The 17014-nt window shown below is 36.9% G+C and overlaps 1 protein-coding gene across 1 annotated transcript; it reads right to left on the bottom strand.

The window, feature by feature from the left end:
- Positions 1-8654: 8654 nt before the first annotated feature.
- Positions 8655-16483, bottom strand: LOC128987351 (putative ankyrin repeat protein RF_0381). The gene is made up of 2 exons (XM_054408152.1): positions 16386-16483; positions 8655-10884 (listed from the first exon to the last, which is right to left on the bottom strand). The coding sequence occupies exon 2, from the start codon at positions 10855-10857 to the stop codon at positions 8827-8829; it is 2031 nt and encodes a 676-aa protein (XP_054264127.1). The 5' UTR covers positions 10858-10884; positions 16386-16483; the 3' UTR covers positions 8655-8826.
- Between the last annotated feature and the right edge of the window lie 531 nt (positions 16484-17014).

Here is a 17014-nt window from a genome sequence, read left to right on the forward strand (position 1 = left end):
TAAAAACAATAACAATATTGCGTTAGTTGCCAAATTTGGTTGTTCATTCAATGATTAAAATATTTTCTATCCTGTACGTCATCGGAGTTATTATTAGTATGTTGTATGGTATTTCTTCCTTTGGTAGAACCTTTAAATAGTATTTAAATCGTATTGGTGGATCTTGTAGTTAAACACTTCCGCGACTTCACCAGTGTTTGAGAAAAAATATATGTTTGTTGAGAAGACACGTTCTAACTTCAAAGGGAAGTATATCCGTTACAGTGTAAGTTTGATTTTCCTTCGTCACGTCGCGTCAGTTCATATCGTACTTCTGTGCCAATGAATGAACCCTCTAGCATAGTTTTGAGAAATTGACTGTGAGGTTACTGATAAAGCTGGAATTCCTTGACATGGGGGATGTCAGTTAGTTGTCTCGGCCTTATCAATAACATAAAGTTGTCAATATAATCTCTCTACGGAATGTTAGGTGTAGTGGAATACATGAAGTAAAGTTGGCTTTTATTCTTGAACTGTTAGGAGCCTCCTAGTTCATATGATCTTGGCGGCTTCATTGGCAATAAATAATGCAAATGACAGCAATTGAACATTTCCAAAAAGCAAAAATACTGTAAAATGGCTGTTACGTATATATTGACGTTTACATATTGTTAATCAACGTATATGATAAATACTTTAATCCTTTAATACGTTTTTTTTATGGCGACCATTCATATATAGTAGGTAAGCCAAGTATGAATGGAGATGAGTGTAGGATGAGTGGCGCGATCTTGAAGTCTTGTTAGTTACTAAGGCCGACATTCCTTAGATACAGCTGTTAATTAATAGCCCATACAGCGAATGGCAACCAAGGGATCTACAGTTTTATAGTTGAATTGGAACCCAATTTTTTTTGCATTGTTATTTATGAATTGGTATAATTATCAGGATAGCACTGCGGGTTGTCGTAGTACTCACTCGGACGGACGTTAATCCACACCAGGGAGTATCGCATCCACAGTGCATTCCTATAAATATCCACAATTGGTGACCTCCTAGTAGCTGGATTACAGGACGACGCCACCCGTCCCAGTCAAAGGATTATGTGATATAGTTTAAAAGGAATATGACCTTTCTGTCATGAGAGTAGCTGCTTAAATAGTATTTTCTCTTTGTACCATATTTTACAGCCAAAATGTCGTGTTATTTTCAATAATGTTACTAATTCAGTGCGCCAAAGTCCGTAATATAGGCAGGTGCAAATTATTTGTCAAGATAGGTACCATTTTAGGCAATGTTTCTAAGTTTGGATTTTATTAGACACAATAAGAGCAGATATTTCTACATAAATATTTGATATTTTGTAGAATAATATGATAAAATGTAGGCAAAAGTGGTGAAAAAGGCACACACCAACCCGTACAATAGATATAAGATAGTTCAATAAGAAATAATTTAAGAATTGCTGTGATAAAATGATTTTCCACTGATTTCGTAATGGAACGTTATATTGCAAAACATGGCATGATAAAGAAGAAAATCAATTTTAAAATCAGAAAATAACATTGCAAATACTTATTTGGTAGAATTCAACTCCCAATAAATATGTGTTGTTTGAAATACAATTTTAAAATGAACAGCTGTTTCATTAAAAAGTATTATTCTCATGGCCAAAATGTAAACAACTCTGTGGAGGGATCTTTAAAGGCTTCTGGGGCAGAGTCCTAAGGGATTTTGCTTAGTTTTTCTTTTGATAACTCATCTACAGACCAAGACCTTTCTTTGGACACCTCTACCAAGTTTCTACGCCCAACCGTTCTCTCAAATTAGTGGGGACAAAGTTTCCAATCAAATATTTAGATTCCCCCATGTTAATCTTATGGGAAAAACTCCAACTTTGATGGCCTGTGGGGCAAAGCCCGAGGATTTTTACTACATGAATTGGTGAAAGGGGGTGTCTACACAAAAAATATTTTATTTTGACTCGTCGTTTGTAAAAATCCGTCCATTATTAACGGAGGAGTAGTGTTTTCAAGAAATCGCCTTCACGTATTATATACAGGGTTAGGCAAAAGTCTGGAACCCCCTAGTTAACCTAATAACGCATTGCAGTAGCAAAACCAAAGTCGACACATATTTACAACATAAGAAATACCACTTTTTCATCAAAGTTACAACTTTGCCCCGGCCCCAAAAATGGGCTATTTCGGGGGCAGCCCCAAATTTTAAAATGATAACACCTATCATGTGTTCCATTACCCCTCATTTCAAGGGTTTCTAAAAGAAATTACATGGCTCAAATCTGAGGTCAATATTGCACCCCTAATCAAAATGGCAGCCATTTTAATTATTTAAGATGAGCAAGCAAGATCAAGTCTGGACACCCCCAGTTAACTTTAAAAATTTCATATTTACCGACCAAAATGTGAATTCTCTTTTTTATAAAGGTATGCTAAGTTTATTTTTCCTGCTATACCCTGTTAAAAAGTTAATAGGGGATATTTCAAAATCACTGCTCTTTTGATTAGGGGTGCGATGTTGATATCTAGTTTGCGCCATGTAATTTGTTTTGAGAAACCCTTTAAAAAGAGGGGTCACATGATAGGTGTTTAAAAATTTAGGGCTGCCCCCAAAATACCCAATTTTTGGGACCGGGTAAAAGCTCTAACTTTAATGAAAAAGTGCGTTTTGTATGTTGTAAACATGTGCCGAGTTTGGTTTTCCCACTGCCACACGTTATAAAGTTAACTAGGGCTGTCCAGACTTTATCTTGCTTGCTCATCTTAAATTAAAATGGCTGCTATTTTGATTTGGGGTGCGATATTGACCTCCGATTTGTGCCATGTAATTTGTTTTGAGGAACCCTTTAAAATGAGGGGTCACATGATAGGTGTTTACATTTGAAAATTTTGGGCTGCCCCCAAAATACCCCATTTTGGGGACCGGGTACAAGTTCTTACTTTGATGAAAAAGTGCAATTTATTATGTTGTAAATATGTGCCGAGTTTGGTTTTCCTACTGCAACGTGTTAAAAAGCTTACTGGGGGGTTCCAGACTTTTGCCTAACCCTGTATAAGGATAAGATCATAGCTTAAAAGATGCTCTGTGGCTGGGGAAGAACCATTAATTGCTAATACCTACCTCTATGTAGAGAATCTTGATCGGTCTACCCTCAGTCTTCAGACGATAAACCTGACAAATAACTACTGAACAATAAGCTCCGTCACTTTTAAAACAATAAACCCAGCATGAAAGCAGACCAGGTTGATCATTGGATTAATTTACAACTCACAAAGTCCTCTTTTTAAGAGGAAAGGTAGGTGATCATCTGACGACCCAAAATTTTGTCGAGTCCCATATCGTATCAATAGTTGAGACGGGGACGCCACAAAAAATAATTTGGTTGCAAACGGACTAACTTACTGTTTAAAGAGGGGGTTATAAATATACAGATATTTGTGTACTGGGGTCTGGACCTACATTATGGGGAGCTGGTTGTCCAACCTTCTGCCACCATTGTATCCATATTGTCCCTTTATTTTGATTTGTAACTAATTAGGTTGAGGTTCGGTACCTCAAAATTTAAAAAAATATATATTTTTTTATATTTTTATATTATTCTCGGTTTTTTCTGATTTCAGAAACATATAACTTAAACAATAGATAAAATTTTTCGAAAATAATGCAGCACTCAGGTTTTAGCTCCAAAAAGAGATTGAGTGAGAAAAGTGAGAGTGCGATTAAACTCGTTTTTCCGAAAGTTTAGTTTTTTTATATAAAATGTACCTTTTCTCAAAAACTATTAAAGCTAGAGCCCTGAAATTTTAACCACTTATTTATTAGGTGTAACAGGTAATTTTAACACATGGGTTTTGTTCTAGTTAGGTTTTAACTGATTTTAGGAATGCCTAATTAATAAATTTCATGACATTTTTTGTTTTTCAAAAAAAAATTTTTTTAATCCCTAAAAGTTTATACATTTTAAAATCCCTGTGTTAAATTGTTGCTAAGGTTACCATAAACAACCTACAAAAATTGCATTGTCATAGTTGCTATGGTTTTTGAGAAAAGGTACATTATGTTAACATTGCTAACATAGGGGGTACCGAACCCCCTTACTTTTAAGGGATTCTTTATTCTGGCTACTTTTGACACAACTAAACATTCCATGTTAAAGTTGTCGCCATAAATCAAAATGGACGTCCTTGAATGAACCACACATGTGTGGGCTGATGAAAATTACTGATTTTTGTTTAATAAAATACACTTAAAAACCAAGTAAAACTGATAGGATGACATTCCCGCTTCGTACTCCAAAATATATGGTCACGTTAATTATGCATAGCATTTTTATGTCATCAATTAATCAAGCAACAAAAAATACAGAAAATCGAATCTTAGACTGTGGCATACTGTGAGTGGCTTATTCTACAATGTGTCTATTTGAAGGAAAATAGACTATTGATGGTTGTGTAGATGAGATTTACTTCTATCCACTAAGTCAATGCTTTTACTAAAATCTTGTTAAAATTTGAGAATTATTTTGAGGAGGAAGTTCATAATGTTTTACGGGTGGCCATACTTCCTTGTACATATATTATTTCTTCATTCCATTTGTATACTTGCAAAGTACTCAACCTATAGTCAATGGTGCCAGTCTGTTTAAGTTGATTTATATCTCAAGTAAAATTAATTAAATTTGATAACTACAGTATTGATCAATATTTTAACATAACTCAAAAGATTCATTAACACCCACCACAACTTGCTAGAAAGATAAATATTTTACAATAGTAATTATTGAAAATTTGAAAAAGATAAAAATATACAGGGAGACAGTGAGCTAAAGTATAAGTTAAAGGTCCTCCCTTTCATCAATTTAATCTGACTTGATAACCAAATCATACATAATATTATGTGCTTAAAATGTATGAGCTTATTTCCTAATGTTATTTAGACATCAATTTTTGTAAACCTGTAGTTATTTATTTTCACTTATTTAATTTTGAGTGTATGTTATTGTTTGTTTCATGCTATCAGGGTTAAGGATTTTCTGTTTCACTGTTCAACGAAATTACTTTAATGAAGTATTTTTTTTTATTTGAATCAGTCCAGTTGTCTTACCTGCTAACATAAGGTAATTACCTGTTTCAAAAAATGAGTAAACCTTTCAAAAGAGTCTTGTAGTAAAAACTTCAAAATAGTTGAGAGCTAAAAAAGGATAAAAAAAATCTTTATTATTCTATAAAATGAATGTATTTACAAACTTTGAAGTTAACGGAGCAACAAGGTTCTACTATACAGTCGTACAATAAATAAATACTAGCATCAACATGTATTATCAAAAATAGTTTCTTTAGTGTTATTCTTAGTTCAACTAGTACAACCTTTTCCATTATATTCTCAAACCAGTTTCATCCATACATTCTTGATCTGCCAGTAAAAACTGTGTCACCTAGGTATTCATACCATCATTACAATACCAGACGTTTTGACCATGCTAAGATGTGGCATCCTCAGTAGTTTTACCACCGAGTTCAACCTCATCTTTACTTATAATGCTGTGTTTACACCTGAGATTGCAACAAAACGTTAAAAACATATGTTGAAAAACAATGTTGCCAACAAAAGATTTAAACAATTTGTTGTGTGTCACCATAGCTTTAAAAACAATCTGTAACCCAAATACCCCCGCCGCAGCAAACCTGCCGACTAAGCGAATTTCCATTTGTCTGAATTGATTTTCAGTTGAATATATTTTAATAACATTAGGTTTAACGAGTACCTAGGTTTGCTGCTACAAGGAAACTAATAAAGTGTGTTTTTGAGTAAAATATTAATAGCTTAGTACAAAATAAATAAATTTGCCAAGTTTGATCAAAATATATCCATAAACAAGCAAACTACAACATTTGACAATATTCTCCATAAGAATAACATGGGAATTTTAAATTCACAATTTTTTTAATTTTCTCCGTTACTAATAATCGAACAAAAATACTTTTATATACTAAATTATTTGTTTTTTTAAGCTCTTTAAAAAGGTCTAAAGAGAAATCGGGAAATTTTGTGTTTTGAGGGTCAAAAGTGAGAAAAACCAATTTTTACCCCATAAAACCCCCCGTAAAGCCCCGTTCCCATGGTCCGATCGTGCTGGTTCGCGAACTCATTCAAGTTTATCCCGCTTTACACCTTTAAACCAAATTTCATCAAAATCGGACAAAAATTACTCAAGTTAACGCGTTCACGGACGTATATATATATAAAAATTTGAACGAATAGTGTTTTTGGCCTCTGGGGACATCAAAATGAAAAAGTAAATCGGTCCCGGGTCTAGGTCTTACCGTGCCACCTACGGTAATAGCTACTTCCCTATAGGGAAATTCGCTAAAATTTTGTCAAAAGAAGCGTTTTTGAGTTGTTAAATTTTAAAAACACATATTAAACTCGGGAGTAAATGGGACCAAAAGGTGTCACATTTTAGCATGGGTGAAAGTTCTGGTACGGAATTGTAAATAATGGAGATAGAAGATATTATAGTTACTAATTTGACACGGCTCTCTCTGGAAGACCTAGGATGCCATGATAGCAAATGTTTAGCTAACTTTTATAGACAAAAATACACAATTGTACACACAATTTTTTTCTTAGGGTACAATAAATACACTTTAAATTTTCATATGTCTAATAAATTATGCTTTCATAAAATTCACTTCACCAAGAAGTAAACACTTAAATCACAACGAATATCAATAGTAAATTATTTAAATTCATATAAATTTTATACATTTCATTCAACAAATTTATCTTGTAAATATATCTTCTACAGTAACAAAAAAATATTTACAAAAACACAAACACAATTGAACACATTAAGACACAGATTTAACATATACAGATAGCAAAAACAGAAGGAAAAATTGTAAGGTAGATGATTAATGAGTTAATTAATCATGATGATGATTAATCATGTTTAATGATTAATGACTACAATGAAGTAAGATACAAAGGCAATTCAATGGCACACTTAGTTTTTCTAACACTTACATTTTATATTCGCTCCTCTACTATTACTTTTTCAAATGAATGAATATGTTTAGGAAAAATTACAGCTACAATATATGAAACCAGCTTCAATAGTGCAGCATCAACATAAATCGTACATGGTTTACGATCAAAATCCACTAAAACTAAAGACATTAAATTAATCAGTCAGCATTGATGTACATAAAGAATTATTTTACAGAAATCACAATTGAGATACAGTGCTCTATTTCACACAAATACAAATGTACGTATTATTTTACACTTTTTTGAAAGTAATATTTCTGAAATATCTAGGGTCACTTGATGATTTCTGTTAATATACAGACATCATGCATTATAATATATTGTACAAGGTTGACATGATATACAGGGTGTTTCCAAATTGTCTGGTCATATTTTGCAGACTTGTTCCTTGGGCTAAGACAAACATAAAATGTCATACAAGACTTTACAATCCCTAAGAATAATGTATGTGTGTTGTAATGGGTCTACAATGTCTAGATTTCTGTTTGTGAAATTTAAGAATTATTTTATTTCTTGGGAATTTTTCAAGATTGAAAACTCAAAATAGGTTTAAATGTGTATTCTTTTGAGATCAAAAATATAGAAAATTTAAATCCAAATCAAATGAGACCTTGTTTGTTAAAGAATCAAGATTTCCATGAAGATTGCAGATATTTACTTCAACAAAGAATGTATAAAAATGTATTGGCCGATGCTTCCGGTAGCCAATAGGGTATAAGTAGGGACGCCATTAAGATTCTTGTCATTCGCCTATTGGGTCTGATGATGATTGGAGTGTCCAATCGAAATCGATCACCACTTACCATCTGTTTTGTATATTTACCGTCTTGTGAGTAACAGTATAAGCGTAAATATATGTTTTAAGTGTTATAAGACGTTTCTTTTATTTACTTTCCGTGATATATCATGTAAACCTTGTACGATATTTGTCAATAAATATCATTCATTCAACAGTTTAAATTCACATTTAAAAATCAATTGATAAAATAAAGAAAACATAACAATTTCACAACCCTTTGAGTTCCAAAGATTATTCATTGATTTGCTTATCGTTGTTTGATACGTTTTCTCGTCATCTTATGGACATCGAAGATAGCATTACACTGTGTTAAATGGGTGAGGGGGGGTTTACTTAGCGATACGTATCAGACACATTCCTTTAATAAAAATACAAAAAAATCATCAAAATCAGTTAGTCATATAATAAGATACGTCCACATCTGTCATGCTACATTGTATTTGTTCTAATTACATTGCTGCATGTAATTGTTTTAGAATGTAAAACCACAAAATGATACAATATTGCCCAGTGTTGTAGTGTGGTGATGTGGGGTGTGGGCGGGGAAGGTTGATTATCTACGACTGCGACTGACATGTGCATGTGTTGCTGCGTATTCAGTCGTCCACTCCACAAGATGATGAGGGGGTCACGTCAGGCTATTGTTGTTTGTTATATTTATTTAAAATGTATTTACAAGTTTAATTTTTTTTTAAATCTATATTCCACAAGTAAAAATTTTATTCAAGTCAAAGTCTACTACGTTCGAGTTGCGTAACGCAAGAGGTTTAGGGGGGGGGGGGGGTTTAAATGACAAAAGTATGTTTATGGCCTATAATCTTGTTGAGTTATTCCCATAGGTAGTTAGTGGAATAGGTTAATTTTTCGTCCAATGAATCAACCTTTAGAACTCTAAGAGTTTGGACTGTATCAGGAAAAAAACACACCTTCAGGCTTGGGTTTGATTGTGATGCCCTGAGGGATTGTGCACACTCCACCTATCTTGTTCGGCGAATTTTTCTCTGCCGACACTGCCTGGACGGCCTGTCCAAACGGCGCTTTCTAGTTTTGGAGGAAGGTTGGCAAGCTTTAATCAAAGCTTTTAGATCGTCGTTACCCAGATAGGTCAATACTATCCTCTCCAATTCATCAGGTAGTTTCATATCGTTAGAAAATTTCAACAGCCTGAAAAAGCACTGAGCATCCCTAAGTAAAGTGAAGCGCTCCTTGGCTACCAAGTATGTCTGGTACAACAGAGGACCATAAATGGGCAAGTTTTTATACTCCCCACATTCTTTGAATGAGTTAATTTCGGTTTCCAGTTGATCATTACAGATGTAAAGAGGGTTTCTGAACTTTGAAAATACATCGTACAATGAATTTCCCTTGTATCTTTCGCTTTTCATCAAATCGATTTCTTCGAGACACCTCTTGTGAAACTCTTCGAATCCTTCATATTGAATGTCGACCAGCGTATTCAACATACCAGCAGCTTTGAGCTTTATCAAATGTTGGTTTATTAAATCCATGATTTCCTGATTTTTTTTAATGTGGGGCAAAATATTAGACAAAGAAGTTCCTCCATTAGATCCAAATACATCTATTAAGGCTCCAAAATTGAGTAAACATGCTAAAGTATCTATATCGACACTATTCTGTCTTAAAACTGTATCGAGTGGTGTCTTGCCCTGATGGGATTTGATATTAACATCAGCTCCTTTGCAAGCCAATTTCAAAACTAAACGTGAAGATTTTAGAACAGCAACATGAAGGGCAGTTTGGCCCTTATTATTTTGAGCATTGAGATCGGCTCCTTCACTGATGAGTAGATCAACTGCGTTTAAGTTTTCTGTTTTGGCAGCAACTATTAGTGGAGTATCACCTTTAAATTTCCTTTCGATGTCTGGGTTTCGACTGAGAACAAGTTTCAAAACTTGACATAATCTGTAGTGAATACAATAGTGTACCAAAGGCATAGAATCATTACCAAAACGTCTATCATGTTCTGCAGTTAAAACTTCAAATGGAGTGACACCTTTGGAATCTTTTATATCTAAGTCAGACACGTCTTTTAAAATCCAGTCAAAAACAAGCCAGTTGTACTTTGCAGCCAAATGTAGAGCAGTTCGTCCATCTTTACTTTGTACCTTTACTAGTTTTTCAAAATCAACACCATTGTTTTTCATACTCCTCAGGTATGCAACTGAGCCTTCCCTGGCCACATAGTGTAAGACGGTCTCTCCTCTGTCGTCTTGGGCTGTTGCGTCAACACCAATGAACAGAAGCCAATTAATAGTGTCAAAACAATTTTTACATTCGAGATTTTCCAACACAAAATGCATGAGTGTTTGTTGTCTATGGTTTGTGCTGGCCACAGAACCTGCGTGATGAAGGTATTTAAAGACTTGCAACGACCCGCAGACAACTGAATAGTGCATGGGAGTGTTTCCACGGTTGTCTTGTGCTCCTAAATCTGCCCCGGACTGTACCAGTTTGGCCACAATGGAGAGAACTTTTTTCAAAACTGCCAGATGTAAAGGTGATTTTCCTTCTGCGTTCTTTGCGTTGACGTTGGCTCCGAGCCGCAAGAGTTCATCAATCACAGAGCTACATCCCTCTTGCACTGCAAGGTGCAAAGCAGTCTTGCCTTGACTGTTAGGTAAGTCTACAATCGCTCCTTTTCGAATAAGTTCTTCTATCGCTTTGCTACAGTTATTTATAGAAGCGATATGTAAGGGACTGTTGCCATTTGAGTCTTGGATATTAACGACGGAAGATTTGGCCGAGGAAAAGGGTCGAGGATCATTATTTTCTGGAGCTGTATGAAGAGGGGTTTGCCAAGGTGTAGCTTTAGATAGTAGTAAATCCAATACCTCGGCATTATTGAGCGAGCAAGCTAGATGAAGAGGAGTCGAACCTTCTGAATCAACAGCGGAAAGCAGATCATCATTGTTCCGCAAACAGAAATGGACAATGTCAGTTTGGCCTTCTCGAATTGCTCTAAACAATACTTGCACTGCATCAACCATTTTGTGGCTCTTGTTAAGACGTCATACCTGAAACAAATTAAAAAATGTAGTAAATAATAGTAATTAGTTACATTTAACTATCTGTGCCCATAATGAGTAACGCAACTGCTTATTTAAACAAGCCATAACTTGAGAAAAACAGCAGTTTTTAGTCCGAACAGTCGGAGTTGATGTGAGCCAACAACAGATTGTGCTGATCTAAATTACCGGTACAGTAGACTCCCTCTTATCAGGACACCTTTTAATCGGACATCGGTTTAACCGGACTACACTTGGCGGAAATGACATCTTTTTAACCGGACAATTTTTATCAGCACATTGGTTTAACCGGACTAGATTGGCAGGAAGTGGGCGGTACGGAAATGACTGTTCTCGTGGGAAAAATTTGAGACCAGTGATCACGTGTCTAAATACAATGCTCTTCTAAATTTAGGTTGAATATTAAAGTAAATGGTCCGTTTTAAAGAGTTTTCTGGGACGTCAGTTTAACTGAAAAAACCGTTATCCGGACTGGCCTCGGTCCCGAGGAGTCCGAATAAGAGGGAGTCTACTGTACGGTTTCTGTGGAATACCTGAACTTTTTTACCAAGTCAATCTGATAGAACAACTTATTGTGTTATTAATTAAACTGTTACCTGTTCAATATCCTTTGATTTTGTTAGATGACGACAGGTTTTGTGAGAACGGTCACATCATTAGGTAAATCCTCGTAGAACAATTTGTTATATACACTTAAAGTTTATACCAAACACAAAACACATTATATTTATTAATCTAGTCTGATGATGGCTAGTTTAAGGTTATAAGACCCATTTTAAAATCCACATTAAATTAGTCCAAAAAGCCAACATAAGTTTTCATCAAATAATAAACGCATGTCAACAAATTTATGATACTGAAAAATGTTAATAAATGGTTTCGAGCAGCTACATTTTGTTGTGGTTCAAACTGACACGAGTTGCACGGTGAACACGACGGTACTCGTGGACGGAACTTTGAGTTATTATGTTACTATTAAAAGACTGAAGACATACAAAGGTACATAGCCTATTATATTAGGCCTATTTCTACAATCAGTATTGGGGACAAGAATATGGTGTTTATAGTGACTGGGACGGGTGGCGTCGTCCTGTAATCCAGCTACTAGGAGGTCACGAATTGTGGATATTTATAGGCATGCACTGTGGATGCGATACTCCCCAGTGTGGATTAACGTCCGCACGGGTGAGTACAATGACTATCCGCAGTACTATCCTGATAATTAGACCAATTCGTAATTACCAAGGCAAAAATGTGGTTTGGATTCCACTATAAACTGTAGGTTCCTTAGTTGCCATTAGCTGTATGGGCTATTAATTAACAGCAGCTGTGTCTAAGGAATATCGGCCTTAGTCACTAACAAGACTACAAGATCGCACCACTCATCCTACACTCATCTCTATTCATACTTGGCTTAAAATACCTACTTTGTATGATCGCCATTTCACAGAACAGTATTAACAGTAGGCCTATTACTAGGTGGCGTTCGCAGAGGCATCCACAAAATTGAGCGGAGTCATCAAGGGTTTATATTATATTGTTTTGGTCATACTGCAGTAATACTAGTCGTTTTTAATGCATGCGTTGCGGGTCTAAAGTAGCAATTTTACTCTTTAGGAAGTAAAAAAAGTTTTTATCCTCTATGGAGTAAAAATAGTTTTTATCCTCTATGGAGTAAAAATCAGCTGTTGTCAACTCAGTTGTAAACTTCTATTATAAACGATTGCATGTATCGAAATATGTATCGATTCGTGCTTCGAAATTATTTTAACCTACAGTCTACAGTCTCGTCCCAAAGCGTTTTAGCTTTGCAGATACATTTATCCGTTCCCACATTCAACACGCTCACCTTTACTACTTCCTTCACCACCCCCTACGTCGTGGACATATTTCCCTCTCTTCCCATAACATTTTAGGATTGCAGATATATTAATGCAATTGCCAAAGACAGTTCCCACACTCTGCACTGCAAGCCTTACCACTTCCTTCACCATTTCCTACGTCATAGACTTGTTTCCTTCCCTTCTCATAGCATTTTTGGATTAAAGATACATCAATCTAACTGCCACAGACGGTTTTCACACTATGCTCATACTTTACTACTTTCTAAGCCTTTTTCTACATCGTGGGCCTGTTTTCATCACTTTCCATAGCAATTTAGTATTTTAGATACGTTAATCTAATTGCCACAAACATTCCCCACATTCCGCACTGCTAGCCTTTACTACTTCTTCCACCATTTTCTATGTCGTGAGGATGCTTCCATCCCTTCTCATAGCATTTCAGCATTGCAGATACATTAATTTAACTGCTACAAACGGTTTCCAGTTCCCACACTCCACACTGCTCACCTTACTAATTCCTTCACCACTTCATGCGTCTCGGACCTTTTATCTCCCTTCCCATAGCATTTTATGATTGCAGATACCTTAATCTAATTGTCATAAACAGTTCCTATACTCCGGACATCTAGCCTTGACTACTTCCTTCATCACTTCCTACGTCGCGGACCCGTTATCCTTCCTTCCCATAGCATTTTATGATTGCCTTCGTGACGGACCTGTTTCCCTCCCTTCCCATAGCATTTTATGATTGCAGATACCTTAATCTAATTGTCATAAACAGTTCCAACACTCCGGACTGCTCGCCATTTCTACTTCCTTCGCCACTTCCTACGCCACGGACCTGTTTCCCTCCCTTTCCTTAGCATTTTATGATTGCAGATACCTTAATCTAATCGTTATAAACAGTTCCCACACTCCGGACAGCTTGCCTTGACTACTTCCTTCATCACTTCCTACGTCGCGGACCCGTTATCCTCCCTTCCCATAGTATTTTATGATTGCAGATATCTTCATCTAATCGTCATAAACAGTTCCAATACTCCGGACTCCTCGCCTTTACTACATCCTTCACCACTTCCTACGTGACGGACCTGTTTCCCTCCCTTCCCATAGCATCATAGGATTGCAAATACCTTAATATAATGGTCATAAGCAGTTCCCACACTCCGAAGAGCTTGCCTTGACTACTTCCTTCATCACTTCCTACGTCGCGGACCCGTTTTGATCCCTTCCCATAGCATTTTATGATTGCAGATACCTCAATCTATTCGTCATAAACAGTTCACACACTCCGGACTCCTCGCCTTTACTACTTCCTTCACCACTTCATACGTGACGGACCTGTTTCCCTCCCTTCCCATAGCATCATAGGATTGCAGATACCTTAATATAATGGTCATAAGCAGTTCCCACACTCCGGACAGCTTGCCTTGACTACTTCCTTCATCACTTCCTACGTCACGAAACCGGTTTCCTCCCTTACCATTGCATTTTATGATCGCAGATACCTTAATCTAATCGTCATAAACAGTTCCAACACTCCGGACTGCTCGCCTTTACTACTTCCTTAGCCACTTCCTACGCCACGGACCTGTTTCCCTCCCTTTTCGTAGCATTTTATGATTGCAGATACCTTAATCTAATCGTTATAAACAGTTCCCACACTCCGGACAGCTTGCCTTGACTACTTTCTTCATCACTTCCTACGTCGCGGACCCGTTATCCTCCCTTCCCATAGCTTTTTATGATTGCAGATATCTTTATCTAATCGTCATAAACAGTTCCCACACTCCGGACAGCTTGCCTTGACTACTTCCTTCATCACTTCCTACATCGCGGACCCGTTATCCTCCCTTCCCATAGCATTTTATGATTGCAGATATCTTCATCTAATCGTCATAAACAGTTCCAATACTCCGAACTCCTCGCCTTTACTACATCCTTCACCACTTCCTACGTGTCGGACCTGTTTCCCTCCCTTCCCATAGCATCATAGGATTGCAAATACCTTAATATAATGGTTATAAGCAGTTCCCACACTCCGAAGAGCTTGCCTTGACTACTTCCTTCATCACTTCCTACGTCGCGGACCCGTTTTGCTCCCTTCCCATAGCATTTTTATTTCCTTCGCAACTTCCTACGCCACTGAACTGTTTCCCTCCCTTCCCATAGCATTTTATGATTGCAGATACCTCAATCTAATCGTCATAAACAGTCCCAACACTCCGGACTGCTCGCCTTTACTACTTCCTTCGCCACTTCCTACGCCACGGAACTGTTTCCCTCCCTTTCTATGGAACTTTATGATTGCAGATACCTCAATCTAATTGTCGTAAACAGTTCCTACACTCCGGACAGCTTGCCTTGACTACTTCCTTCATCACTTCCTACGTCGCGGACCCGTTATCCTTACTTCCCATAGCATTTTAGGATTGCAGATATCTTCATCTAATCATCATTAAGAGTTCCCACACTCCGGACTGCTCGCATTTACTACTTCCTTCATCACTTCCTACGTCGCGGACCCGTTTTGCTCCCTTCCCATAGCATTTTTACTTCCTTCGCCACTTCCTACGCCACTGAACTGTTTCCCTCCCTTCCCATAGCATTTTATGATTGCAGATACCTCAATCTAATCGTCATAAACAGTCCCAACACTCCGGACTGCTCGCCTTTACTACTTCCTTCGCCACTTCCTACGTGACGGACATGTTTCCCTCCCTTCCCATAGCATCATAGGATTGCAAATACCTTAATATAATGGTCATAAGCAGTTCCCACACTCCGGACAGCTTGCCTTGACTACTTCCTTCATCACTTCCTACGTCGCGGACCCGTTTTGCTCCCTTCCCATAGCATTTTATGATTGCAAATACCTTAATCTAATCGTCATAAACAGTTCCAACACTCCGGACTGCTCACCTTGACTACTCCCTTTATCACTTCCTACGTCGCGGACCCGTTTTCCTATCTTCCTTTATAATTTTTGGAATGCAGATACCTTAAATGTAATCGTCATAAACAGTTTCCACACTCCAGGCTGTTCACCTTTAGTACTTTCTTTAACACTTCCTACGTCGCGGACCTCAAGCTAGTGTCGTCATTTGATTATTTTATGATCCATACCACCGTTTATGTTCTAATATCTGTGGAATAATGCTATCAGCTATTTATTTATCTACTGCATTCAAAAGTCAACAGCTGATCATATGTCTTTGTTTATGTGTCAAATACTGCTTCCATAAGGATTACATTGAAACTTTGAGACCCAGTGGGGCGGATTCCTGAGAGTTATTTTTAACGCCATAGTTGGCACTCACCGATATGGTCTTTATCACCATCCAAAATTTTAAAACGATTGATTCAGCCGTCTAGGAGGAGTTTGCGTATTACGAAATGCATAAAAGTCGACGTATAAGAGCTTCGCTCGCTCCGCTCAATTAACAGTGATTGTCTGTATTGTTAACAACAATATGTTTATAATTTTATGACAAATTTACTTTTATTTGGTACCCAAAACCAATTTTCTTGACAGCTATATTTAGCAAGTTAGACAGAGTATGAAAAGCTGTTGATGTAATCTTCAAGTTTAAAGTAGGCTAAAATGTTTATGAATTGCAACCAAAACAAATAAGTTAAACTTACATTCATGTAAACTTTTCTTCATGCAGCTTTTGAGGGAAACATAGTTTTATGTTTATAAATCCTTCCTGAAATATTCCCTTGTAGAGTAGTTCATCCTGCAAATAATTTAAGGTGAATTAGGAACAAATAACAAATTTTAATAAGCCAGTTTAAATTTGCAATATGGTGTTTACGACAATTTCTTTTTTTTTAGCCTAAGCCAAATTTCTTGACGGGTATATTTAGCCAGGGTAAAAACTTGTGGTAGGCCTACTATGGTATAATACGGAGGCCAACCTTATACAGCACGCTGAGGCGGTAATCATAAATATGACTGTAGGACTTTCCTTGTTTCGTCATGAATCGAGTGATACCAGATGAGTCATACTTTTGCCTGCCAAATCACCTCCAAGTATGTTAAGGTCAGGTCGTTGACCGGAGCGCGTGCATCACCTGTCACCGCCTGTCTCTGGGTCTGTGTCCTGAGTGATTTATTGCCATGCACTATGTTAGTTTTGTCTCCATAATAAGTGACATTCTTTTGAACGGTTTCAGGTGAGGCCGCAGCACAATAGATACCTAGTGTACTCTTTGACTGAGCCTATCTTTAAATCGTTTGAAAGTGGCGGTTTTGCTGGGGCCACCCTGTG

The sequence above is a fragment of the Macrosteles quadrilineatus genome, unplaced genomic scaffold (assembly GCF_028750875.1).
Source record: "Macrosteles quadrilineatus isolate MER2022 unplaced genomic scaffold, UCM_ALF_1.0 Scaffold_2__2_contigs__length_208266976, whole genome shotgun sequence".
NCBI classification, from domain to species: Eukaryota; Metazoa; Arthropoda; class Insecta; order Hemiptera; family Cicadellidae; genus Macrosteles; species Macrosteles quadrilineatus.

Excerpts from the sequence above, each read along its gene's own strand:
- LOC128987351 (XM_054408152.1), bottom strand. The coding sequence starts at position 10,857 with ATGGTTGATGCAGTGCAAGTATTGTTTAGAGCAATTCGAGAAGGCCAA.